Consider the following 27,869-nt stretch of genomic DNA (forward strand, 5'->3'; position numbering starts at 1 on the left):
ACTCATGCTTAAAGGTCATGTAGCTAGTTGGTTGGGAAAACCTAGAATAGAACTTAATTTTCTTGACCTCTAGATGCCCATTTCTCCTGTCTCCAAACTTGAACATGAATAGTTGTTTTCTTTAGGCACATAATCACCTTGAAATAGTATAATGTTCTTATCTCTACTTTGAAGTCAGAGACTGGGAAACAGAGAAGACTTGAGTGGTTGTCCAGGGATACCAAAGATTAGTGACACCTTGCTTACCTGACAGCCACTTCTTTGGTAATAGATTCTCCAGTACAGCTGAAAATAAGAAATAATCACTTAAACAGCCCCTGACCAATCAAACAATGTGCCATGAAGTCCACAGTAAAGTCGTGTAAAAATTTTTTCACGGGAGACTTTTACTGAGAATCTCTGGATTCTTCCTTTACCGTACAATTCCATTTTTAAAAACCTGGTTTCCCAGCTCAACGCAGATTAGAAGCAAAAATTAGAAAGGGAGGGAAGCTTTTAAAGACAGGCACATGGCCAACTGGAAGAAGTGACCAATTAAAGTGACCACTTAAATTGAGGAAAGTGATGCAAAACTGTAAAACACAGACATTCCAGGCATAATAGCCTGGGGTCCTGTAGTGTGAAGGCAAATAAATTCCCTGCAAATAAATGTCTCTGGAGGGCATTACTATATTAAAACATAGTGTGGTATTTGAGCATAATTACTCCAGGTCAGTAAGAAAGGGAAAATTGTATATCCTTTGTTTAAGAAGGTATTTGCAAGGGAAAGATTACTGGAAGGGCAAGGCTTAGCCTATAATGTACTTATTTACAAGCTGCTTTTGAAATGGAAATTCAAAAATAATTAAAATACTTTCAGAAGTTTGGCACTAAAAGAGAAGCTTCATCACTCTTGAACTTTTATATATGGAGCATTTCATTATTTTATTCCCTAGCAGTGCCAAATCAATTAGGTGTTAATTGTAGTTGTTAAAGGCAGATCAGGATTCAGAGCCTTTGACTTAGTCTAGTCCAACCCAAGAAGCAGCACTAATTGCCTTTACTTTGGTGTTCATAGCGCCAATTATAGTATTTTCATAATCATCATCTTTTAAGACCTTGCCCGGAAACGAGGCAATATTGCAAAGTATTTGAGAGAGTGGGCTCTTAGAGTCAGACTGCCTGGGGTCAGATTCTGGCCCTACAATTTACTAGCAGTGCAATTTAGGTGACCTAATCTGACCCAAGCCTCAAATGTTTTGTTGTGTATAATAGGGAACGTAATAACACTACCTCATAGGAAAGTTGTGAGGACAAAAGAAGTTAAAACTAAGTCAAGTCTTAGCAAGGTTTTGGGCACATGCTTAATAAAAGATGGCCATTGTTTCGTTATTATTATAGTGCCCCATTAGGAATACTTCCTGTGGGAATACTAAATTATGATTTACTGTTTCTTAGGGTGAAACGCATTGTTCCTTTCTCATCTTGGTACATGATACAAATCATACACGTTGTTTTAGCCAACTTTACAAATTATAAATACGCTTTCACTTTTTACTAGATGCCAGTGTTCTATAAATGGATCAAAAAAATGTATCACAAAAGAATCCTGGTCATATAGGCTACCCCTATTAAAGACAATTTCAGGCTTGATTAGCCTAGAAGAAGCTGTTTTACTGCCTATCAAGATCATAACAACTCTGTAACATTTAAAATATGTCTCAAACATGACTGACTTTTGTTATTAGTTTTTTGTTTAATGCCATCACAAAATGTAAGCCGGATCCCATTTTAATCACCAGCTCAATATAATCTGGTTTTTCTCATATTCCCTGTTGGTAGGTGGACTGGAATTTGACAGCCTGTAGGGTATCTTTTCTGTGTTTAAGAAGTTGGTCTCAGTCTCCCCACTACCAAAAGACTGCCAAAGTACCTTAGAGAAACTTGCTGAAGGTCCTCATTTGTGAATTTCGATGAAGCAATTCGAAGCTGCTGAAGAAACTACCACTTACTGTGTGTGCCCCATGTGCTCTCATTTAATGCTTACAGAAAGGTCTATGAAGTAGAGTGCTTTTACCCTGTTTTACAGAGGAGATTGAGGCTTGGACAAATGAAGTGATTTCATCAAGATCACACATAGAGTAAATGGTAGGAAGAATATTTAATTTAAGCAGGGGCCATATGCTTGAAAGCTCTTGCTCTTTTCACTATGTCCCCTTAGCTCCCAAAAATAATAAATTTTATAGTTTGTACACGCATAGGTAAAGCCCTGTTAGCACCAATCTGGAATATTTCCATGTGTGTCAACAATTAGTCCATAATTTAGACCCTGTGAATCAATAGCCAAAAAGTGCCCTTTATTAAATGTCACATACAAGAGATAAATGTAGTTCCCCATTCTGTGTGTGTTTTTCTTTTTTTTGACAGCTAAAAAAAAAACTGGTCAGGGGCGCCTGAGTGGGTCAGTTGATTAAGCGTCTTTTTTCTTTTTTTTTAATTTTTAAATGTTTCTTTATTTTGACAGAGAGCGAGCAGGGGAGGGACAGAGAGAGAGGGAGACACAAAATCATGACCTGAGCCAAAATCAAGAGTCAAACACTTTTTCTTTTCTTTTCTTTTTTTAAATCAGAGTAGTTTTGGTCCTAATCACTCCTGGTTAAAGAGGATTTTGTTACATAGCAGTACTGTATAGGTATGCCAGGGAAGCCAAATAATTGGGAATATATTTTTCATTTCTGCAAATTGTCCTTTGTCAACATGAAATTATATTGTCTGGGCACTACGGTTAAATGGTCAGCACTATTTTATATAGCTACCTTTTGTTTTGTTTTGTTTTGTTTTGTTTTGTTTTGTTTTGTTTTGTTTTGTTTTAGAGAGAGAGAACATGAGCCAGGGAGAGGGGCAGAGGGTGAAAGAGTCTTAAGCAGGCTCTATGCTCTCGATGTGGGGTTCGATCCCATGACTCTGGGATTATAACTTGAGCCGAAATCAAGAGTCAGATGCTCAACGGACTGTGCAGCCCAGGTGCCCCTACTACCTTTTTGTTTTTTAAACGAGCTTTAAAAACCTCCTAAACTAGAATTATGTTTTATTCATTTTCATATCTGTAGTCCCTGGTACATAGTAGATATTCCATAAGTGTTTGTTGAATAAAGGGGTTGATGTTCTGTTAAGTGACCAAAATAATTTTTTTTATCACACTAAGTTTTGATTAGAAGTTCAAGATTGCTACAGCAAATATGGATTACTCAGTTTGCCATTTGAAGAGCACGGTAGTTGAACTTGATGCTTCTCTTGGTTTATCCCCTAAATATGTGACTTTGGGGAAACTCATTTAACCTCTGGGCACCTCTGTTTCTTTATCTGTAAAAAGAGGCGATCTGATTTGATAATGTTGAAGATGCCTTTCAAAATAAAGTATCATCTGTAATCATTACATTTTACAAAAAAGTTTTAGAAATGACGTATTAATATTCATTTAAAAGTGTTTCTTACCGGGGCACCTGGGTGGCTCAGTTGGTTAAGAGTCTGACTTTGGCCTAGGTCATGATCTTGCCCTTCCCAAGTTCACCCCGCGTCCGGCTCTGTGCTGACAGCTCAGAGCCTGGAGCCTGCTTCAGATTCTGTGTCTCCTTCTCTCTCTGCCCCTCCCCCACTCACACTCTGTCTTTCTCTCAAAAATAAACACTAAAAAATTTTTTTGAAAAAAAGGAATAGTTTTGCTCTAGTAGATAAATGAGCTACAAACAAAAATGGGTACCTCTCTTCAAAAGCAGAGTAACTGTCTAATGCGTATCAAACTTTCCATCTACACTACAAATCAAAGAACTGCAATTAAGATGATAATGAGATACTTTCCTTGTCAAGTTTGTAAAGATTTTCAAAATAACACTCATTTTTGGCGGGGGTATTAAGAAACAGGCACTCAGAGCAGTGAGAGTATAAACTGGTGCAACTGTTCTGAAGGGCGCTTTGAAAGTTTCTCAAAATGCTGAAAAATATGTATACTTTTGACCTGCAATTCCACTTTTAGAAAATTTATTTTAAGGAAATTTATCATGGGGGCACCTGGGTGGCTCAGTCGGTTAAGCATCCAGCTCTTGATTTTGACTCCAGTCATGATCTCACAGTTCTGTGGGATCGTCAGGCTCCGTGCTGATGGCATAGAGCCTGCTTGGGATTCTCTCTCTCTCAAAATAAATACACTTAAAAAAAATTATCATGGAAGAGCACACAATTTTATTTATGAAGGATGCTTATTTTAAAGTTTATTTATTTATTTTGAAAGAGAAGGAGGGAGGGAGAGAATCCCAAAAGTGGGCTCTGTGCAGAGCTGGATGTAGGGCTCGAACTCACGAACCACGAGATCATTACCTGAGCCAAAACCAAGAGACGCTTAACCGACTGAGCCACCCAGGTGCCCCAATTTTATTTACAAGGATGTTTATTATAGTATTATACATCATATGTATATGGGAAGACAAAAGGTACATACTCAAATCCCTAGATCGTAGGATTATAGGTCACTTTAATTTTCTTCTCTTTTTTATGTTTTCTACATTTTCTATGTGCACAGAAGACTTTTTTCAATCACAAAGTATATAAGTGTTTTAAAATGTGGGCTTGTCTTTAATAAGTGTGTAGATGTATTTCCCTTCTTGCCTCCACTATTCAATACCTCCTTCCTTTTATTTCTATACAGGTCTCCAGGAAAGGTTGGGATTTCAACATTAAAGGTAAGCTGTGTTTTCTGAGAATTCTATTTCTACAAATTGTGTATACTTTTCACTCATTTTTCTATTTTATGTAAATTTTCTTGCTTTTCTGTTGCTTATTATTTTTGTTAAATAGTATTGTCACTGTATCTTACAGGTGTGGTTGGGTGCTCTAGAAATAACAAATATTGTGCTATGAGGAAAAGGATTGTACGTTTTTTAGATTTCCACTAACTTCCATTTGTTTTATAATGTTTAGAATAAAAGAATACTATAAAATATGTGTGTGTTAATTGAAAAAGTAATACTTGCATGACAAAAATGTGGAATAACCAAAATACTTTTATACTTCTTATGGGCATATGCATTGGCATCATCATTATATATAAAAAGCAATCCCAGCCTTATATCCAAGCAAAGTTTGGTGTTGAGACATTATGAGATACTGTGCCAATGAGAGCCATTTTAAGGCCAAGAACATCACCCAACAGAACAATTTATGTCAAATAGAGTATATACTGTTTGTGTATGTTTGTGTATGTCTGTATATAATGTATATATAATCTCAAATGTGCCGAATTTTTTTTTTTTACTACCAGTATTCTTACCTTCTATTTATACACATTGGATACCGATCTTTTTGATAAATTGTGGCATGTTCATGTGGCATCCTCTACAGCAGTAGATATGAATGAATTCATTACGTACAATGCCATGGATGAATTCAGCACCATAGCGTTGAGTGGGGGAAAAGAACAAGTCACAAAGTCACAGTAAGATACATACAGTAATACTCCATTTATATTAAGTTCAAAACCATGTAAAATTAAAGAATATATTCTTTAAAGATACAAACATAGTAAAACTATAAAGAACAGCAAGGGAATAATAACCACAAAGTTTGAAGGTATCAGTCATCTCTCAGGGAGAAAGAATGTAATGAAGATGGAGAAGGGTATTTAAGAGATTAGAAGCTAATGGTAATGTTCTTTTTCTTAAACTGAATGCTTAAGGAGAGTTCTTCTATTTTATAAAAATTTACTTGTATTTGATAAAAACAATTTTTAAAAATAATGCGTGGACATGGTGAAAATTTGTCTAGTACAAAAAGTAGATGGTTGAAAATGTAGCTTCCCTCCCATTCCTCATCCGCCACCTCCCAATCCCCATATCCAGAGACAATTGCTGTTTATGCTTGTAGGTTTTAAGAGCCACTTAGCTCTAAGATGTTTTTAGGTTGTAACAAACAGGTTTGGGAAATTTACTTTATCTCAGTAATTATAGATTGTGTTTAACTTGAATAAAGTTAGAAAATATACATATTTAGTAAATAAACATGCAGTTGCATAGTGTTCGTTTTTACTTTTCATTTTGAAATATAGATACAAGAAGCTGCAAACATAGTACAGAGAACTCCTGTGTATCTTTCACCCATTTCACCCAGTGGTTATATCTTAATTATAGTACAATATCTCAATTATAGTACAATATCAAAACCAGAAATTTGACATTGGTACAATATGAGTATATAGTTCTGCTTCAGTTTATTACATATGTATATTTGTGTAACTACCACCACAGAATGGAGGTCTATTTCATCACCGCAAAGCTCTCCCTTGAGCTATGTACCCTTTTATAAAAGTCACACCCGCCATCTACCTCAAATCATCCCTAACCTCAGGCAGCCCGTAAGCTCTTTTCCATTTCTGTAATGTTGTCATTTGAGAATGTCCTATAACTTCAGTCATATAGTGTGTGACTTTTTGAGATTGGCTCAAAGGATTGAGATCCAAGTCGTTGCGTGTTATCAACGGTTTATTCCTTTGTATTGTTAAATGGTAGTCTGTGGTGTGAAGGTACTCCGACTATTGAATGCATATCATGTATAGCAGCATACCTATTGATATTTTAAGCAATCCAAAGAAAATTTTGATGATTTGTAGAATCAAAATAGATGATTTTTGATGATTTGTAGAATAGAATAGACTTGAAGTGCCACAACGAGTTTGGAAGTGGAAGGGAAGATAGAACAATCACGAGAGCACAGGTACCTGGTGTATCAGGGAAAAGTTTCAGGGAAGAGGTAGAACTTGTGCCTGGCTTTGAAAATTGGGAGAAATCTACATAGGCAGAGAAAAACTGGGAAAGCATTGTATGTTAGGCAGTAGCATGAGCTCATTACGATGCAAAGGTATAGAATTTGCTGGGAGCATTGAAAGACTGGCGTGACCCGTGTAAACGTTTCAGTGGTAAAATGATGGAGAAGTAAAGTGGGGCCAGATTTCGATCAACCTTGAATGTCAGGTTAAGAACTCTGGGCTTTAAAATTTTGAAGCAAGACATTTTAAAAGTCAGGTTTTATACGTCTTACAGTTGTGCTCTTCAGAGTTTTGTTTTGTTTTGTTTTGTTTTGTTTATGCAGGAATTAATGGAAAGATAAGTGGTGGAAGGGTGGGAGACAGTTTGGAGGGAAGAGACTAAGTGCAGAGAGCTGTTAAGAGGCAGTTAGAATGTCAAGACTGGAGCCTTGGACAAAGGGATCACATTGATAAGAATCGGTGGATGGACATGACCACTATTTAAGAGTTGTTTCTTGTTTTTTTTGTTTGTTTTTGTTTTTTAACTTTTCTCAGCAAAAAACAGTAGAGATCACATCTCTAAAACGTTTTTTTAAAATTTCATTTTTGGGGGGTGCCTGGGTGGCGCAGTCGGTTAAGCGTCCGACCTCAGCCAGGTCACGATCTCGCTCTCCGTGAGTTCGAGCCCCGCGTCAGGCTCTGGGCTGATGGCTCAGAGCCTGGAGCCTGTTTCCGATTCTGTGTCTCCCTCTCTCTCTTCCCCTCCCCTGTTCATGCTCTGTCTCTCTCTGTCCCAAAAATAAATAAACGTTGAAAAAAAAATTAAAATTTCATTTTTAGGGCACCTGGCTGGCTCAGTTGGAAGAGCATGGGACTCTTGATCTCAGGGTCTTGAGTTTGAGCCCCACGTTGAAGGTAGAAATTACTAAAAAAAAAAAAAAAAAGGCTATAAATAAATTTTAAAAAATACATAAAATTTCACTTTAGTCACTGTTAATACCTTCCCATTCCTCACTACTAAAAACTAGAAGTGACCTGAATTTTTTAATAACTAGCATTTTTATTTTATTTTATTTTTTAAAGAGTTTTTGTAAGTTTGTTTAAACATTCTCTACACCCAACACGGGGCTTGAACTCACAGCCCTGAGATCAAGAGCTGCATGTTCCACCAACTAAGCCAGCCAGATGCCTCAATAACTAACATTTTTAGCTTACTCTTCTTTAGTAAATAATAATGAAGATTTCCTTGAGCGTAGATTACTTTTGTACAAATGATTTGTGAAAATGATCAGTCTTTTGTTGGATGTGCTTCTTAAAATTAAAAGCTCTAGTCATAGAACTGAATACTGTGAGGAGGGTCCACGCAGCTCTCTAATATCCAACAGACGTGGAGGGAAACCGTGGTGTGAATGACTAGAAATTGAATGATCTACCATACCTTTTAAGGACGTGTGTTTCTGAGGTTGTGATCGGCAGGGGTTCAAGAAACGGCCTAATGGTGGGAAGCTGGGATTTAGTAGGCCCTGTGCTTTAGTAATGGGGCAGGCCCATCTCCAGAAGGAGGTGATAAGTGAGGAGTGTGTGAAGTCTAAGCTGGTGTTGGTTGTCTGCAGGCACATTTTTGGCTTCCACTGTTTCATCTCCCAAGCCTGATCAAGATGCTAGGGGAAGGACCTGGACCTTACACACCACTGAGAGTCATAGATGACTATATAAACCCCAAATTAGGTTTTACTGAGAAATCTTCTGATTAACTTCTCTGGAGATTAGATCCTCTGGTAGGTGCCATATCACTCCATTAAACTTGTGACTTAATCACAGTTTACCTTATAGAGGTTGATACCTTTCAAAGGTTCAAAGTCCAGGAGAGTTTTGTTAAAGCCAAGTAAGATAGAAGTGCAATCGCTGCTTAGCTTGGCAGGTTTTTTTTTTTATGTTTATTTTTGAGAGTGGGGTGGAGCAGAGAGAGAGAGGGGGACAGAGGATCCAAAGCGGGCTCTGTATTGACAGGAGAGAGCCCAATGCAGGACTCGAACTCATGACCTGAGATCATGACCTGAGCCAAAGTCGGACACGTAACCAACTGAGCCACCCAGGTGCCCCACTGCTTGGCAGTTTTGATCAGTGTGAGAATGTTAATCTGTGACCCTTGTAAATACTTAAAACAAATTAAATCGAGGTACAGGAATTATGAGTGTGTATTTTTGCTTTGGTTAACTTAGGAAACATACCCATGGGATTATGTTGTGCAGTGCTTCTGATTTTCCTATTAATGAACAATTATTGGAGGATAATTGGATAAATATACTTAATTCATACGACAGCTGAAGGTGTTTCTCTAATATTCATTAACTGTTCTTAATGACCATCAGCTTTCAAGTATTCTCTCTCCCTGGTCTTGTCAAGATTATCTTACTAATTGGTTTTGATTAGAGATCTTTTTTTTTTTTAATTTTTTTTTCAACGTTTATTTATTTTTGGGACAGAGAGAGACAGAGCATGAACGGGGGAGGGTCAGAGAGAGAGAGGGAGACACAGAATCGGAAACAGGCTCCAGGCTCCGAGCCATCAGCCCAGAGCCCGACGCGGGGCTCGAACTCACGGAGCGCGAGATCGTGACCTGGCTGAAGTCGGACGCTTAACCGACTGCGCCACCCAGGCGCCCCTAGGGTTGTTCCTTTTTAGTTTAAAACCAGGATTTGATTAAAGGATATGTAAACTTAAGATATATGTATTTACTGAAGAAAAGCCAGAGGCATGTGTTATTCAGCATTCATTTAGCAAATGGTTACTTTTGCCCAGCACTCTTTTAGGTACTGGCTGTGCAGTGGTAGACAGAAAAAGTCTCTGTTCTCATAGAGCTTACGTTTTAGTGGGGCAGGGAAGAGACAAAAAAAATAAATAAACAAACAAGTAAACAAGGTTGTTTCAGATGGTGATAACTGCAATGAAGAAACAGAAAATATGATAATGTGATAGAAAGTTAAGCAGGTAAGGCTATTTTAAGGTGGTTAGGGAAAGCGTTTTTTGTTTGTTTGTTTGTTTGTTTGTTTGTTTGTTTGTTTTAATGTAGGCTTCAGACCCAGCGCAGAGAGTCCTCTGTAAGGATTGAACTCATGACCCTGAGATCAAGACCTGAGCTGAGATCAAGAGTCAGACAGATGCTTAACCAACTGAGCCACCCAGGCACCCTTTTCTAAAAACACTTGAGCTATTGCTCTAAGGATGGTAAAGAACCATCCAGTTGGCCAAAATGTAATTGTGGGGTTGTGGTGGACAAGGGAGGTGAGAAATAAAGATGTCAAAGATATAGGCCCTCATGGGTTGTGATAGTTTGGGTTTTACCTGACACTTAAAATTCCATGAAACAGCTTTTAAGCTTGAAGATATCAGAAGTTCTACATAAATTTCTCTAGCACATTAAATCTTCAGCATTATATTAATCTGGAGTAATTTTATCACGGCACCGATCATGATCATATCCTAATACTTGTATAAGTGCTACCTTGATACTTACATACATCCTTATGTGCCTTAGGTTGCTTATCTGTCAAAAATGGTTATAGTGACCTTTTTTAACTCTATGTTGTGTATAAAAATTATGAAAAGTTTTTTTTCTTAGTGTTGTTAGTAGCACTCAAATTGCTATACTTTAGTAAATGTAGTGACAATTTAGGATGGAGATAAATACTATGCTACATTTGCAAATGTACGATTGTCTTGTTTTACCAGAATTTTTTTCCAGCAGAAAAACTGTATCCATTTCTACCGTCTCTGACCTCCCAAATATATATATATATGTACGTATGTGTATATGAATGTATACGTAGATATATATGTATTTTTGGTGGGTTTAATTTTTTTCATCTCTTACTGTTTGGGGGGACTTGATTTAACTTCTTGTCTTGATTGCTTTCATCTAAAACATGTAGAGCTTTTAAGAAAACTATTCTCTGAATGTGGTTTTCTGCATTATGTACTTTTATATTTATGCATATTTATGGAGCAATACTCTGGGAAAAAGAACAATTCTGACTCAACCCTTTGTTTAAATCCTGAATCTTTTTAAGCTACAGAGGTGCTTGGTAGTTCTTATCTTCCGGTATGGTTTTTAATGTTAAAAAGAGGGGCACTTTTAAAGGAAAATATCTGATTGCTGTACAAAAATAGAAAATTGCTGATTGGTAACCTTACACAAATCAGATTGTCCCTGTTGACATAAAATCTCTGGGCCGTCTTCAGTATACAAACATCTAAGCTCTATGGGCCTTTGCTTTATCAATGCTGTATTTTCTAATTTGTACCCATCTTAAAAAGAATTTTAATGTTTTTAAATTTATTTTTGAGGGAGAGAGAGAGAGAGGGAGACAGACGATCCGAAGTGGGCTCCACGCTAAAGAACAGAGAGCCCGATGTGGGGCTTGAACCCACGCACAGTGAGATTATGACCTGAGCTGAAGTTGGCCGCTTAACTGACTGAGCCACTCAGGCGCCCCTTAAACAGAATTTTAAAGAAAGGAAGTCATCATTTGGTCTCTGCTTTTTCTTTTTAATATAGGAAACTGAGAACACTGCATACAAAATTGGAAATGAGTCTCCTGTACAAGAATTGAAACAAGATGTGTCTAAAAAGGTTAGTAAGATATAATGTCAGTATTAGTTTAACAGATATTCTATTTATATGATATATTTAAAGTGGAAAAGTTTTCTATATTCTTTTAGTATAGTGCTGTGTACTTGCTGGATGTTCAGTAAATGTTCTTTGAATCTTGAGTTTCTGATTGAAGACACATCAGGCTTTTTAGAGGTCATTTGATAATCGAACCAATCAATAATTTTTCCTTGAAACAGTATTTAGAAACATGTAATGTGTTTTTATTTTTTATGCTTGTATTTGTATTAGAATAAGCTATTCTTAGAGGCCATTATCAGAACAACTATTTTTTTTTTAAGTTTATTTATTTTGAGAGAGAGAGAGATCGGGGGAGGGGCAAAGGGTGAGGTAGAGAGAGAACCTGTGCTGTTAGCACAGCGCCCAACGCAGGGCTCCATCTCACAAAGCATGAGATCGTGACCTGAGCTGAGATCAAGAGTTGGACGCTTAACTGACTGAGCCCCCCAGGCGCCCCAGAACAGCTCTTCTTGAGGTTACTACCAAGAGTTAAAGGTATTGAAACGCTCAGTGCAACAAATCCTGATGTCTTTATGAGTTGGAGGTTATAAGAAATCATTACTCTGATAGTGCCTTCAATACCTTTTATAGAATTGATGCTTTAAAACTTCAGAGTTTGGGGGCGCCTGGGTGGCTCAGTCGGTTGAGCATCTTACTTCAGCTCAGGTCATTATCTCACAGTCTGTGAGTTCAAGCCCCACATCAGGCTTTGTGCTGACAGCTCAGGCTGGAGCCTGCTTCCAATTCTGTGTCTCCCTCTCTCTCTACCCTTCCCTGCTTGTGCTCTGTCTCTCTCCCATAAATAAATAAACAGTAAAAAAAAAAAAAAAAGAAAAGAAAAGCTTCAGAGTTTGGTTTACTAGAAGGGACAGAACACAAGATAAAAATTTTGACCACGGGTAGTTCACAGTATCAGGATAAAACCCAAGGAGAAAGGATGCTGTGTGTTTGTTCAGTTATGTTACTTTGAGTATTTTCTGTGCCCCTGGCCCCGTTCTAGCCAGTGGGTTTCTGGAGACCAGCAAAATGACACATTCTCTATCCCAGAGTTTCTCAACAGTGACACTTTGGGCTGAATAATTTTTTTTTTTTTTTTTTTTTTTTTTTTTTTTTAGTAGGCTTCACGCCCAGCGTGGAGCCCAACACAGGGCTTGAACTCACAACCTTGAGATCAAGACCTGAGCTGAGATCAAGATGCTTAACTGCCTAAGCCACCCAGGCACCTTTAGGCTGAATAATTCTTTGTTGCAGAGGGAAGGGGAGACTATTCTATGCGTTGTAGGATATTTAGCAGCATTCCTGGCTTCTACCCACTAGATATCAATAGATTCCTCCCTACCCCCACTCCATCACAACAATTAAAAATGTCTTACAGACATCACCAAATGTCTGGGGAAGAGTGTGGGGGCAAAATCACCCCCCAATGAAGATCCATTGTTCTACCCTTATGGAATTTATAAATTTAATGGACTCCATATTTCAATAGTGATCATACTTCCCCCCTTAAAAGGAATTTTTTTGGGAGAAACGTATTGTGTATCAGCATAAGTAAGATATGAGCAATACCCTTTTTTTTCCTGTTTAAATCAGAAATTGTCCACAGTTCTACATTGTAACAAACAGCCATCTTAATTTTTCAGCATTCCTTTCTGGTTCTCACCCATTTGCATGCCTTTTTTTTTTTTACCTAATTGTAGTGTAGATAGAATTTTATATTTTACCTTTTCCTCTTGCCATTATTACTTTTCATCATATTTCATCACACAGTCTCAATACTCAGTTTTTATTTCATGTGTCAGTTTCTATCAAGCAAATATATTACAATGTATCTAGCCCATTTTTATTGTTGAAAACTTGGAACGTTTCTGTGTTTTCCAGTAGAGTTTTTCTTTTCCTTTTTAAGAATTTTTTCTTAGGATGCAAATGGGTAACTAATAGTGGCCAAAAAATGATTTTTAAGTAGTTTAGAAACTGAAAAACATAGTAAACACTGGAGAGGTTGAGTGAGGCTCAAGACTAGGTCTCACTTTTTAAGCTCTAGTTTTTTCGATCAATTTAGGTATCACATATGAATGATAAAGGCTGTGGGATATACACTGCACCAGGCACGACACAATCCCTGTCCCCAGTAGTTTACATTTTAGTAGAGGAAATTAGATAAACACAAAACTGAATGTAAAAAGTGTTCAAGTAGACTTACAAACTATTATAAGAACAGAAAGGGAGACTTTACTTCCTGCTTGAGGATAGGAATGAGGAAGACTTCATGGAGGAAGTAACATCTGAGCTGGTTCTCGATGAATGGATAAGATTTGGGCAGGCAAAGATGGGAGTTGAAAGGCATAACCAAAGGCATGGAGAAACGTGCAGCATGTTTGCAGATGAGAATAGAGACCAAAGTCCCGGCCAAATTATGGGAATGCCTCTTATGTCATACTAACACATCTGGTTTCTATTGTACAGTCACTGGAAAAGCAGTGAGTTTTTTGAAGCAGGGAGGTGATAGGAAGCCAACAGTTGCCTTAGCACGATCATCTCCATTGTTGGTCTTAATCCTCACTGTTCTCTGGGTCTTTCCTCTATTTGCTACCTCCTGAAGCAGAGCTCGGGACTGTTAGTAGGTGCTATGGGGGCATATCAGGAGGAAGACAACACGGGCTTTATTTTTCAAGAGCTATTTATCTGCCATGGAGAAAGTATTTATGTAGAGCTAACCCACATACCACCTTGTGTTTATATTATAGTTCACACTGTAGTGAACGGTAAGAAGGGTAGAGTTCAGTCAAGGGAGAAATTGTTCTCATATAAGGGATTAGAGAAGACCTGTGATTTTTAACCTTGTTTTAACCCCTCTTCTGGTGTCAGTCTTTCCATTATGCATAGTGATTATTTCAGACCTTTACAGTCATCTCACATTCACTGTGCCCACTTATATCCTTCTCACTTTCAGCAGATAAGCTGCTTCATGTACACATTAGAGACTAAGAAGCCTGGGGGCGCCTGGGTGGCTCAGTAGGTTAAGTGTCCGACTTCGGCTCAGGTCATGATCTCACAGCTCATGAGTTGGAGCCTGCTTCACATTCTGTGTCTCTCCCTCTCTCTCTGCCCCTCCCATACTTGCTCTTTTTCTCTCTCTCTCTCTCAAAAATAAACATTAAAAAAAAAAACCCACTAGATTTTTGAGAAAAACCTGGATTTCAGTTTTGACTTTGTAGTTTACTAGCTGTGGACGTTGGACAAAATTCTTAATGGCTTTACCTCAGATTCTTGTTTCCGTAGAAGGGAGATAATCCAGCTACGTCAAGGCCTATGTGATGATAAAATGGGAAATACGTGTACTGGTCTAATACACAAGAGACCCTCTTTCCCTTCTTCTCCAGAACTTTCTTATCTTACTTTCCATTGGCTCCTTCCCCTCAGCTTATAAAAGTGCTGCGTCACTTTCTTGCAGCTTCTTCCACTTACAGCCAAGCTTTGGGAAAACCTACATCGTGCTGGCTATCTCTGTGTTGTTTACCTCTTACTCTTTCTTCAACCCCGGCTTCTGTTATCACTAGGGTACTCAGCGCTTGGTAACCCCCTAATTGACAAAGTAGGTGGACTCTAGTTAATATCCCTCTGGTAAAAGTGTGGTAGGATGAGGATAAAAATGTGAAGGTTGAGACCAATTAATGTGTGGACCGTGCTGGGAAATCAGGGAGGAATATTGTTGAGCAGCAGTCCTGTCCAGTTGAAGTCAGCGTGAATTTGTGGTACGCGACATCAGGATGGTTCTGTGACACGTTCTGTTAACTTTCTGGAGCCAAGGAATTGAGAAAGCGGACGTCATCCATGGTTGGGCCCGGTGGAAAGATAAGTGGACTGGGAGTTTTTAAGTGGTAATAATGACAGCGCTGGATAGAGAACATCTTTGTTTCCAAATGTTAGAAGATATAGAAACCCTGTCTGTATTTTTCAGCTACAGGCAAGAAATAAAAGGGAAAAAAGCAAAGTGAGCTGAGTGTTTGAACCCTTTTTGTAGTCCTACTGTTTCTCTGAATATTGGAGTATTAGGTGTAGTTTGTTTAAGAATGTTAATCTCTCTGCACCTGCTGGCTTTTTCTGTCATAGGCTTAAGTTCAGAACTAAACAGTTTGAACTCTTGCACTAGGTGGTTTTGATTCTCATGGTTTTGTTAACTAGGCTCAAAGCAACAGGTTGTTACTAAAACTAACTTGGCATAAATATGTACGTGCACTAGGACGTCAGGAGTGTGAATGTAAATTTAGGTTTGAACTTTACAGGGTTGGTTGAACTGTTGTGATTATACCTACTAACGGATTCCCTTTTGTAATGGTTTAAGAGTACAGATTCCAGAACCAAACTCCCTGGAGTTTTGCCAGCTTCATCACTTACTAGCTCTGTGACCCCAGACAAGTCACTTGATCCCTCTATGCTCTGTTCCTTCATTTGTATAATGACATTAAGAGTGCTATCTCATATGGTTATTGTGAAGATTAAAATATGTAAAGTGTTAAGAACATGCCCTGGCACATACTAAGTACTATGTAAATGATTAGCTGTTATTATGTTCTTATAAATAGCTTCATTTTTTAAGAGCTGCTTTTGAACCTTTCACCAGATTATTGAAAGTATTATTGAGGAGAGTCAGAAAGTACTACAGCTTGAAGATGACTCTTCGGATTCCAAAGGAAAAGGACACTCTGATCAGGCTACTGCCAGTCCTGTTGGAGCTGGATCAGATCTTAGCAACATACCTGGACTGTTAGCCATAGATCAAGTCCTGCAGGAAGATTCCAAAAAGGCAGAGAATCAAAATGCAATAGAAGAAACTGAATTAGAATCAAATAGATGTTTTTCTTCTGATGACACCTGTGAGAAGTCAATAGCTGAAATCACGAAGTTAACTGAAATAAGTTCAGCTGAGCAGCATAACGTGCCTGAAAGCGAAGCAGAAGTATTGAACAAGGAAGCCGTGGAAGTCAAAGGAAGTGATGTTCTAGAACCTGTGTCCTCAAACTCTTTATCTACTAAAGATTTTGCTGCCATGGAAGAAGTGGCTCCTGCCAAACCCCCAAGACAACTTACTCCGGAACCTGATATAGTGGCTAGTACAAAGAAGCCTGTTCCGGCACGCCCTCCCCCTCCAACTAATTTCCCACCTCCTAGACCCCCACCTCCATCTCGACCTGCTCCGCCACCAAGAAAAAAGAAAAGCGAATTGGAGTTTGAGGCCCTTAAAACACCTGATCTAGATGGCAAGTATTAACTGAGAAATAACTTTTGGTGGGGAGATTTTGGAGTTGAAACTATTTAACTTTCCAATTTTATTTCAGTTTATACTATATACAGCCATGTTGATGACCATGACCAAGTTCTAAAAGTTATTTTAGTAATTAAAAGTGACAGTGTTTTACATTGGTAGTAAGTTACATTACTGTACTCGAACAGAACATTTCAGCAGACTTCAAACTTTGAAATCCGTTTCCATTGGGGACTTAAGATTTGCATTCAAGACTTAGATCTCTTCATGTGTAAGTTGTATAGCTTGGAAGAATTTAAATAACTTGTTTGAACCCTGGTGTCCCCATATATAAGATGAGAATTATAAAACCACTTTCCTCGTGGGATTGTCGTAAGAATCAGACAAAGGTTAAAGCACTTTTCAAGCTATATATAAGGTCCTGTATAAATACTAGTTGTTGCCATTGTCATCATCATCATTATTATTATCATCATCATCATTGCAGTTCCCAAAGAGAATATTACATCTGATACTCTCCTAAGTACGAACATGGCTTCAGAGAATACAGTCAAGGATTCTCAGCCTTCTCTTGATTTGGCGAGTGCTACCAGTGGAGATAAAATAGTTACTGCTCAGGTTGGTGAATTCATGTTGTATTTGATACAAGCGTAAACAACTTTCTGCAGCTGGCTGGTTTGTTGCTTTTTGAGCCTTCTTTCTTCAGGCAAAATTATTTCCTTGTCCCTAAACCTGGCTTTCTTCTGTCCCTTTGCCAGCTCTGCTACTGCATAGCTCAGTGATTCTAGCAAAGCTATATTAATATCTGAGTTTCAGACGGCCCATGGATAAGATGAGGGGAAAACCTTCCCTGAAGGTGTCTTAAAGGATGAAATGAGCTAATGTGTGCCAAGCACCTGGCATTCAGTAGACAATTAAAATAACGAAAGAATGCTGCATTTTGTGATACTATTGTAATACTAATAAACATCAACTACAGTCTTCATTTACCTGACCTATAGTGGTCAAAGTTATTTATAATTGTGGTCAAATTACAATTTCCTTTATATAATTATGAACAAAAACTTCATGTACTAGGCTATATATCCATATATGAGGCAATAGAAAGGACCTGATGGCATGTATATTTACCATGGCCGGTTTCTGGGACTCAAGGCTTACTTATGTGGTAGCTGTGGTTGGGGCAGGTTAGCAGACTCGAAGATACAGCACTTTGGTGCCTTAGAGCAAAGACTGGCAATCGCCTGTTTTTATAGGATCCCCAAACTGAGAATGGTCTTTACATTTTTTTTTAAGTTTATTTACTTTGAGAGAGACAGAGTGAGCAGAGGAGGGGCAGAGAGAGAGAGAGAGAGGGAGAGAGAGAATTCTAAGTAGGCTCCATACTGACAGCATGGAGCCCGACGAGGGGCTCGAACCCACAAACCATGATATCATGACGAGCCGAAACCAAGAGTCAGACGCTCAACTGACTCCAGTCTTTACATTTTTAAAGAGCTGTTTAAAAAAAAAAAAAAAAAAAAAAAAAGAATACATGACAGAAACTACATATGAAGCAAAAAGCCTAAAATATTTACTATCTGGCTCTTTACAGAAAAAGTTTGCCAGCCCCTGCCTTTGAGATATGCGCACGTATAGCCCTGATTAATGGCATTGTTAGTGCTGGCATTCTCCTAGTAGAGAACTGCTTTTGGGTCAGGTTCAAATAGAACATCTATTTGCTTTCAAGACTACTAAGACATTATTTCATAGGCAGCAATGGTTTTGATACCTAATGTTTTTCAGCATGCTGGGAATAATAAAGGACTGAAATGGAGTGTTTCATTTAAATTTTCAGTAGCCTCCATTATCTGAATTATGGAATTCTTTAGAACTGTGTGTGGTAATGAATAATTGAGTATTTATAGAAATTGACTCCATCTACTTTCTATTTATGAAATTATAATTTTAGGAAAATGGAAAAGCACCTGATGGGCAGACCATAGCAGGTGAAGTGATGGGCCCTCAGAGACCTAGATCCAACTCTGGGAGAGAGCTTACTGATGAGGTATAATTAGATTTTTTTGTTGTTCTTAAAAACATAAAATACAAAAATCATAATGAGAAGTTGAAGAAGTTCTTGAGATGAATGGTGGTGATGGTTGCACAGCATTGTGAATGTGCTTAATGCTACTGAACTATACAACGAACTATATGACTATACAACGATGGTTAAAATGGTAAATTTTATATTGTGTGTATTTTACCAGGATTAAAATTTTTTTAAGTTTATTGCCGTTAAGCAAAAACATATGTAGAAGAAAAAATGAAAATTGATGATTTTCTTAGGTTAATGTTTATTTCTTTTTGAGACAGAGAGACAGAGCATGAGGGGAGGAGGGGTAGAGGGAGAGCGAGAGACCCAGAATCGAAAGCAGGCTCCAGGCTCTGAGCTGTCATCACAGAGCCTGACGCGGGGCTCAAACTCACAAACCGTGAGATCATGACCTGAGCTGAACTCGGACGCTTAACCGACCGAGCCACCCAGGCGCCCCATGATGATATTCTTAGTTTAAAAGATTATTTATTTATGTGTTTATTTTTAAGGGAACTCTACACCCAACATAGGTCTCAAAGTCACAACCCCAAGATCAAGAGTCGCATCCTCTACTGACTGGTGCCCCATTTTTATTTCTTTAATATGCTAGAGTTTGCAACTGTAACTTAAACTTGCCTTTTTATATAATTATGATAGAATAAATGTGTTGAAAACAAGGCTCAAGTTTTATAGCAAGTGGGCTTAAAAAGAACTTGATGTTAATTATAGTTATATGTTTTTATACTTGTTAGGTAATATACAGTACAGACTCAGTGCTCCTTACCATTAAAATTTAGTATACATCTTTTGGCCAATTTATTCCGAATGAAGTTTGGAAGCAAAATCTGAGTGTCCATGTGTCTTTTCTTTTCAAGTTTATTTATGTTGAGAAAGAGAGAGAGTGCGGGGGAGGGGGCAGACAGCGAGGAAGAGAATCCCAAGCAGGCTCCTTGCTGTCAGTGCAGCGCCTGATGCGGGGCTCGAACTCACAAACCGCAAGATCATGACCTGAGCTGAAATCAGGAGTCAGATGCTTAACCAACTGAGCTACCCAGGCGCCCCTCTTTTCTTCTTTTTGAAGATTTTTTTTTTTTTTTAATTTTTAAGTTTAAGTAGTCTCTACACCCAGCGTGGGGCTCAGACTCACAAGCCTGAGATCAAGAGCCACATGCTCCACTGACTGAGCCGGCCAGGCGCTCCAGTTTTCATTTCATTTAAACACATTTTAAAAACCTATTGTACTTTGGAAAGCAGTTTGGCAGTTCGTCAAAATATTAGACATTGAGTTAACCGTGACCTAGCAATTCCACTCCTCTGTATACACCAAAGAGAAATGAAAACCTATGTCCACACACAAAATTCATAATAGCCAAAGTGTGGAAGCAACACAAACGTTCATCGCTCATGAATGGATAAATAAAATGTGGTATATCCTATCCATGTGGACTATTTTCTTTTAATTTTTTAAAAATTAACATCCAAGTCAGTTAGCATCTAGTGCGATAATGATTTCAGGAGAATCCAGTCGTTGATTCATCCCCTACATATAGCACCCAGTGCTCATCCCAACAAGGGCACATGGCACTTCTTTTTGGCAATTAAAAAGAGTGAAGTTCTGAAACATGCTGCAGTGTGGATGAACCTTAAAAATATGGTCCTAAGTGAAAGAAGCCCGTCACAGAAGACCACGTACTGTATGTTTTGATTTATATGAAGTGTCCGGAATAGGCAAACCACGGAGACAAAATCAGATTGGTGGTTTCCAGGGGCTGGGAGGAGAGGGGAATGAGGTATGCTGTCTAATGGGCGTGGGGTTTCTTTTTGAGGTAGTGGAAATGCTCTAAACTTAAATAATGGTGATCGTTGCTCAACTCCGATTTTACTCAAAATCATTTAACTGTATATACTTTAAATGAGTACGTTTTACAGTGTGTGAATTGTATCTCACTGAAAAAGTTGAAAAGTATTGTACACGGTACTGAAGGTATCCAGAAAGTCCTTAGCTTAAATGTTTGAGGATTTCGTAGACTCAAAAAGATAATTAAATTATAGGTCCTCTTGGTGTTCTTTGTTACCTCAGGAAATTTTAGCCAGTGTCATGATTAAAAACCTGGATACTGGCGAAGAAATCCCTTTGAGTCTTGCGGAAGAGAAACTGCCAACAGGTATTAATCCCCTCACTCTGCACATCATGAGAAGAACTAAGGAATATGTAAGGTATGGGCTATTGTTATTATTTATTCATAGTATTTCGGAGTGGTGAAGATTTCTCTGTTTATGAACTCTAACAGACCCTAATGTGGTTGCATTCAATCTTCTTTTTTTAAATTTGGAATTAAAATAGAGTTAGTTGATGTATGTATTCTTCAACATTGTTCTCTCTTAAGACCATACAGTTATTTAGAGACAATAGTATATATCTTACATCTCATAGTATTTGGTTTCTCTTATGTATTTTTTTTAAATGTTGATTTATTTATTTTTGAGAGAGACAGAGCGCATGCGCCAGCAGGAGAGAGGCAGAGAGAGAAGGAGACGCAGAATCCCAAGCAGGCTTTGTGCTGTCAGTGCAGAGCCAGACACGGGGCTCGAACTCACTAACTGTGAGATCGTGACCTGAGCCAAAATCAAGTTGGATGCTTAACTGACTGAGCCACTCAGGCGCTCCTTGGTTTCTCTTTTGAAATGATGTATATAATACTAGAGACATTATTGAAACATGTTAAAGGTAAAAAGCCATGCAGAATGAACACCTGGTGTTCTGAAACCTTGCTTCAAGGGCCACAGATTTTAAAAGTAATTGTATTATCTTTGTAGGTCAGAAAATGGCTTCAGAGTAAGGGGATTGACTTTACTGTGCGATATATGTAGATCGAAGGAATAATTATTTTGAAAGCAAATCTTAATAAAGTGTAATACATGATGTGCCTGAAGAGTTAGGAGAAAGTTAATTTGTCATTTCTGTGCAGCAGGTTTTGTCCAGCAAAAAGGCTCATTGGTAGTAGGTTTTCCATAAGTTCCTAAATTGCTTTCACTTGCATTTTGTACATTATACCATGCTTAAAGATTCTATTTGATCTCTCAAGTCTAACTTCTCAGGATCATCATTTAAATGAAACTTACAAAAAGTATGTTAACATAGTCTTTTTTTTTTCTTATTCCGAGTATCTGAGTATATAGTAAGTATCCATAAGACGTTTGAGGTGATGGGGAAATGTCTTCTCTTACAATGATTTCTTCCCCTTCTTGTAGTAATGACGCAGCACAGTCAGATGACGAAGAGAAGTTGCAGTCTCAAACAACAGATACTGATGGTGGAAGGTTAAAACAGAAAACGTGAGTTACAGTGCATCCTTTTTCTTTATTCCAAGCTTTTATTTAAAATTTATGAGAATCGCCATGCTTATTTATTGAGTGAGTGAGTGAGTACACGTGAGCAGGGGGAGGGACAGAGAAAGAGGGAGAGAAAGAATCCCAAGCAGACTCCTCCCTGTCAGACAGAGCAAAGCCTGACCAGGCTCGATCCCACAAACTGTGAGATCGTGACCTGAGCCGAAATCAAGGGTCGGACACTTAACCGATGGAGCCACCCGGGAGCCCCTGCCCTACTGCTTTCAGTCTATGTCCCATCTAGTGTATATGTCTGTCTACCACCACCACTTCCTACCCCCAGCGAATGGATGACGAATTACTTGGGGCTGTATTATTGGTCATTTCTATACTATCTGAGAAATACTAAATGATCAATAAATTTTGCATCATGCCTGGATTATTTTTCTGACAGTAGATATGAGAAGTGTTCGTAGAGGGACATGATTGTCCTTGAAGTTGCTCTCAAATCCTATTTGTTTTTCTAAACCCAACTAACACAATTTTTCCTAACTTCTCCAGTTCATAGTAAATTTGCTTGTCTCAATTTCAGTGGCACCTACGGTCTACATAACTTACATTTCCCCTTTATTTTATTTTAAATTGTTTTCTAATTTTAAAAAACGAGATAAATGGGGGCTAAATAACTAAATCATATGTTGCAAAAGGATTGTGATCATGCCATCCCTCTGTTTCCCTCGCAAACGTCAAGACAATGGTGGACATGTAGATTTTGCTTCATTATACACCAATCACTTATTTGACAATAATTTAGTCTATGGTCCAAAGCAAATTCTCCACTCTAGTCTGATCTTTTCCTAGTGTGGAAAGAAAGCATTGAGAATTCTTCGAAAAGATTTACCCACAGTGCAGGGATAGGATGAAAGCTCAGGTGTCTGGAACTTGGTTGTCAGCAATGGCAACTAACAGGAATAGGAAAATGAGGAATTATGAAGGAGATAGGTAAACATCCAGGAGAGCTGTCACTCCATTCATTTAAACTCATTATTTTTCTTTTTTCTTTTTTTTTTAATTTTTAAAAAATGTTTATTTATTTGAGAGAGAAGTGCCCCAGAGCTCATTAGTTTTCCAAAAGAAAAGCTCCTTAGGTTTATTCAAAGCCACTATACTTACTTTTTACATAATTTTTTAATATCTGGTCATCTGGTTCATCTGAGCTCCCAGCAAAATAGAAGTAGCAAACTGTGACAGCAGGTAAGTCGACACATAAGAATGTCAGGTCATGGGGTGCCTGGGTGGCTCAGTCGGTTAAGCGTCCAACTTCAGCTCAGGTCATGATCTCACGGTTCGTGGGTTCGAGCCCGACACAGGACTCTGCGCTGACAGCTTGGAGCCTGAAGCCTGCTTCGGATTCTGTGTCTCCCTCTCTCTCTGTTCCTCCCCTGCTCGTGCTCTGCCTCTCTCTCTCTCTCTCTCTCTCTCTCAAAAATAAACATTAATAATAAAAAAAAAAAAAGAATGTCAGGTCATATTTTGATTGCAAGGAGTACCTGGGTGGCTCAGTCTGTTAAATGCCTGATTTTGACTCAGGTCACGATCTCATAGTTAGTGAGATTGAGCCCCGCATCAGGCTCTGTGCTGGCAGTGTGGAGCCTGCTTAGGATTCTCTCTCTTCCTCTCTTTCTCTCTGCCCCTTCCCTGCTTATGCTCTCTCTCTCAAAATAAATAAACATTTCAAAAAATAAATAGAGGAAAATGGAAAATGAAAGCCTTTCATACTTTTACCCCCAGAAATAATCTGTGTTAATAATTAGGTGTATTCTCCATAGAACGTTTTCCCTCACAAAAGTGGAAATAATACTGTGCGTATGGTTTGTCGGCTTGCTTCTTTTGCCCCCCCCCCCCCGCCTTTTTTAAGTAGGCTTCATGCCCAATGTGGGGCTTAAACTCACGGCCCTGAGATGCGCTACTGACTGAGCCAGCCAAGCACCCTGTTGGCTTGCTTTTTTAAAATCTCTAATATGCAATGGACATATCTTCATATCAGTACCAATAGTAAATTTATTGTATTCTTTTTATCAGCCAGATATGGGGGTTCAGTGCTGCAGACACCATCATTAAGAAGACAATCTTAGTCTCTGCCCTCATAGAGCTTGCAGTTAAATAAGAGAAATAGATACTAAATATGATTACACAGATAAATCTAACTACATTTGTAGTAATTGCAGTAAAAGAAATGTATGCGGTACTCTGGGACTATAAAACAGGAAAACCTGCTCTAAAGAGTCAAGGAGGGCTTTTGTGAGAAATCTCTACTTTCTACACTTTGTTAATAATGCTCTAGTGAACATCTTTGTATATGTAGCTTAGCAAGTCTTTCAGATACTGTCCTTAATATCATGAGCTCCCATGAATTGGTAAAAATTTACTCCTGTAAATTTTGCTTTGGTTTTAGATATCATTTATGTACTGTGCTTTGTTTTTTATAATCTTAATGTATGAAATTTGAGACCAAGATTATTTAAAAAGCAATAAATAAGTCCTATTTATGGAAGTGTGAGATGCATACTTGCATTACATTGTGTTTGGGAATACCTCCTGGGAAAGCTCAGCCTGACTGTATTGCTTTCAAACACCCAAACTGAAAGAGAAGAGATAAAGGGCCATCAGAGGGTACCAAACATCCTATTCTGTAAATAAATACCTCTTTATAGCTTATTTTTATTGATAAAATGTGTTTTTAAGGATTACGCTTTAAAGCTGTCTTCTCAAAGCAATTCTCATTGCAGATTCATGGCCTCACCCCAGACTCTCTATATCAGATGATCTACAGATGGATCTCAAGTTCATGCGCTTTAAACACTCTCCTCCCACTCCATCCCCACCAATCCATTATTCACCATTGAAAAGCCAGTGCTCTTAGAGTATGATATTGTACGTTGGGAAGAAGTGTCTGTATTTTCTTTGTAGTCATATTGGCTTCTATATATTTATTCCATAGACAAGGGATAGAGGAACTCAAAGACCTACTATTTACGTTAAAAAGAAGTTATTTCAAAATATATACTTGTCACAGCTAATGAGATTATCTGTGAATTGTTGAATTTTTACAGTTAATAAGAAATAATTTTGTTGTTTTTGTAATTTTGGTAAGGACTCAACTAAAGAAGTTCTTAGGAAAATCAGTAAAGAGAGCAAAGCACCTTGCAGAGGAATATGGTGAACGTGCTGTAAATAAAGTTAAAAGCGTTAGAGACGAAGGTAAGTGAAATAGAACATTGCAACTGAATATTTAAATGATTTGTAATTGTCCAAATTTAGCCTGTAGTTTATAAGAAACATTCTATTTTGTTGAAAGTAATAAGCCTTTATAGCTAACACCTTAGCATTTCAGTAAGTCATGTTACTCTAGATATCTATCACTTAATTTTATGAACAGGAAGAAAAAGAAATTTGTGCATCTTAAACATGAATTTGTACATACTTTGTGGCAACCTGGAAGAGTTGTAATAATCAGTTGTAAACTAGTTATGTGAGGCTATTTAATTTTTTTTTTTAATGTTTATTTACTTTTGAGACAGAGTGAAAGAGAGACAGAGGCATGAGCGGGGGTGGGGCAGAGAGAGGGAGACACAGAATCCAAAGCAGGCTCCAGGCTCTGAGCTATCATCACAGAGCCCGATGCGGGGCTCGAACTCATGAACCGCGAGATAATTACCTGAGCTGAAGTCAGATGCTCAACTGACTGAGCTACCCAGGTGCCCCAAGGCTATTTAGTTTTTGTAAACATTTTCAAAATTAGGTAAATTTTCTGAATTGCACAGATCTTAACTTCCTGTGCCTTTGTTGTACTCATTTGCTTTATTTAATAAGCACTAACATAGTAGTTATTTTGTGCCAGTGTTCTAAGCATTTTCACCTCTATTAACTCATTTAATCTTCATAAAAGCCCTAAGAGGTAAGTACTGTTATTACCCCCTTTTATAGATGAGAAAACCGAGGCACAAAAAGGTCCAGTGCTATAGCTGTGGTCATACAGATGATAAATGACAAAGCTGGATTTGGACCTAGACAATCTGGCAACAGATTCCATGCTCTTAACTAATATGCTATTTAGTAATAGATTTTGCTTTCCCATTTAATGAATTTTCTTAGTAAACAATGGATATGAAAATATGATAGTAGCTATATATCTATGTTAGCTAGTGATGATTTCTATATTGCTTTTCTATTCAGTGTTTCATACTGATCAAGATGATCCTTCATCGAGTGATGATGAAGGAATGCCATACACGAGACCAGTCAAATTCAAAGCAGCGCATGGTTTCAAAGGACCTTATGATTTTGATCAGATCAAAGTGGTGCAAGATCTCAGTGGTGAGCATATGGTAAGAAACGTTTATATTTTTCAGGATTCTGTTTTCATTGAGAGGAGTACTTTGGCTTCTATAAAGGCAATCTCTTGTTATATATGTAACTTTTCTAAACTGATTCAAGAAGAATAAATTGATATTAATATGATTTGATGACTTCAGAGTCTCTCTCCGAATTACTGTTCAAGAAGTGAACGTTATTGAATAAGTCAACTCTAAGCTCGTATCTTTAAGAAAGCTATGTAAAGGTACCAAATTTGAAAGAGTTAAATTTACAAGGTGGTCTATCACACTTTGGAAGACATTTAAAATGTTCCCTGGGTATATTTTAAATAATTAACAAATATTTCAGTAGTTCAATGTATTTTGTAAGATGGCAGCTAAAACCAGGAGAGAGAGGTACAAGTTTTCTATCAGAGTTAAAATGTACCAATGATATTGCAGTTACCCCTTAAAAATGCTAGGAACACAGGGAAGGTGGTACTGAACTCAGAATTGGACAGATGATGCTATGGCTCCTTGATCAGGGAATCTATGTATCTATTTAGATTTTAAATCTAAAATTTGGCTTAATTGGAAGGAAGCCACCATAAACCATCAGATGGCAGCCAGATTGGAATTTAAACTTTATATAATCTACATATAATCTACATATGAAATGTTTGACTTGATTATAGTCATGTCCTTAAGGAACTGATGAATTTTTTTGTACTGTTTTAATTCACTTTCATTACTTCCAGTTTTAAGTAAAATCTCATTGTAGTAGGTTCCAAGTAACAAATTTTTTTTGTTTTACAAATTTTTTAATATACTTGAATTTTGTGGAAATCAGTGTTATTCCAGTAAATGAGCTGTTGCCTCTAACTTGGAAAATCTTTTTTTTTTTTTTAAGGGAGGAGTATCTTTTTTTTTTTTTTAAGTTTATTATTAAGTGATCTTTATACCCAACACAGGGCTCTAACTCACGATCCTGAGACCAAGAGTCGCATGCTCTCCCAACTGAGTCAGCCAGGCACCCCATAACTTAGATAATCTTTTTGCTCTGCGTAGGTATGTGTTGTAATAGTAGACATAACAGTATTTCTTGTAATAGCGTTTGGCTTTTCCAATTTAAGGGTTTGTATTCGTTAACCACCCCCCAACACACAAACACATACACACACACCCACACTCCCCTATTGTTAGCAGTATCAGGGAATTCTAGCCTTATACTCTGGAACCTTGTTTCTGGGGGGAAAAAACAGGAATGAGACCACAGCATTCCAATACTTATAAATCCCCAGTGCCATGAGAGTCCCTGCTAAGGTGGTCCTTACATTTCCCTCAGCCTTGAGCAGGAGTGCTAGTGCTAGCCTGAGGGCTCTGCCTCGTCCGATCCCACT

At 37.9% G+C, this 27,869-nt stretch overlaps 1 protein-coding gene across 2 annotated transcripts in view; it reads left to right on the plus strand.

Annotated features, from left to right (window-relative positions):
- Positions 1–27,869, plus strand: part of WDR44 (WD repeat domain 44) — a 79,897-nt gene that overhangs the window by 23,790 nt on the left and 28,238 nt on the right. For both annotated transcript variants that reach the window (XM_043571124.1, XM_043571125.1), the window contains exons 2-10: positions 4,682–4,715; positions 11,331–11,405; positions 16,066–16,702; positions 17,195–17,325; positions 18,659–18,754; positions 20,865–21,001; positions 22,037–22,120; positions 25,269–25,375; positions 26,351–26,502. In XM_043571124.1, coding sequence (XP_043427059.1) covers positions 4,682–4,715; positions 11,331–11,405; positions 16,066–16,702; positions 17,195–17,325; positions 18,659–18,754; positions 20,865–21,001; positions 22,037–22,120; positions 25,269–25,375; positions 26,351–26,502 — 1,453 coding nt within the window. The remainder of the gene's footprint in view (positions 1–4,681; positions 4,716–11,330; positions 11,406–16,065; positions 16,703–17,194; positions 17,326–18,658; positions 18,755–20,864; positions 21,002–22,036; positions 22,121–25,268; positions 25,376–26,350; positions 26,503–27,869) is intronic.

Source organism: Prionailurus bengalensis, chromosome X (genome assembly GCF_016509475.1).
Source record: "Prionailurus bengalensis isolate Pbe53 chromosome X, Fcat_Pben_1.1_paternal_pri, whole genome shotgun sequence".
Classification (NCBI taxonomy): Eukaryota; Metazoa; Chordata; class Mammalia; order Carnivora; family Felidae; genus Prionailurus; species Prionailurus bengalensis.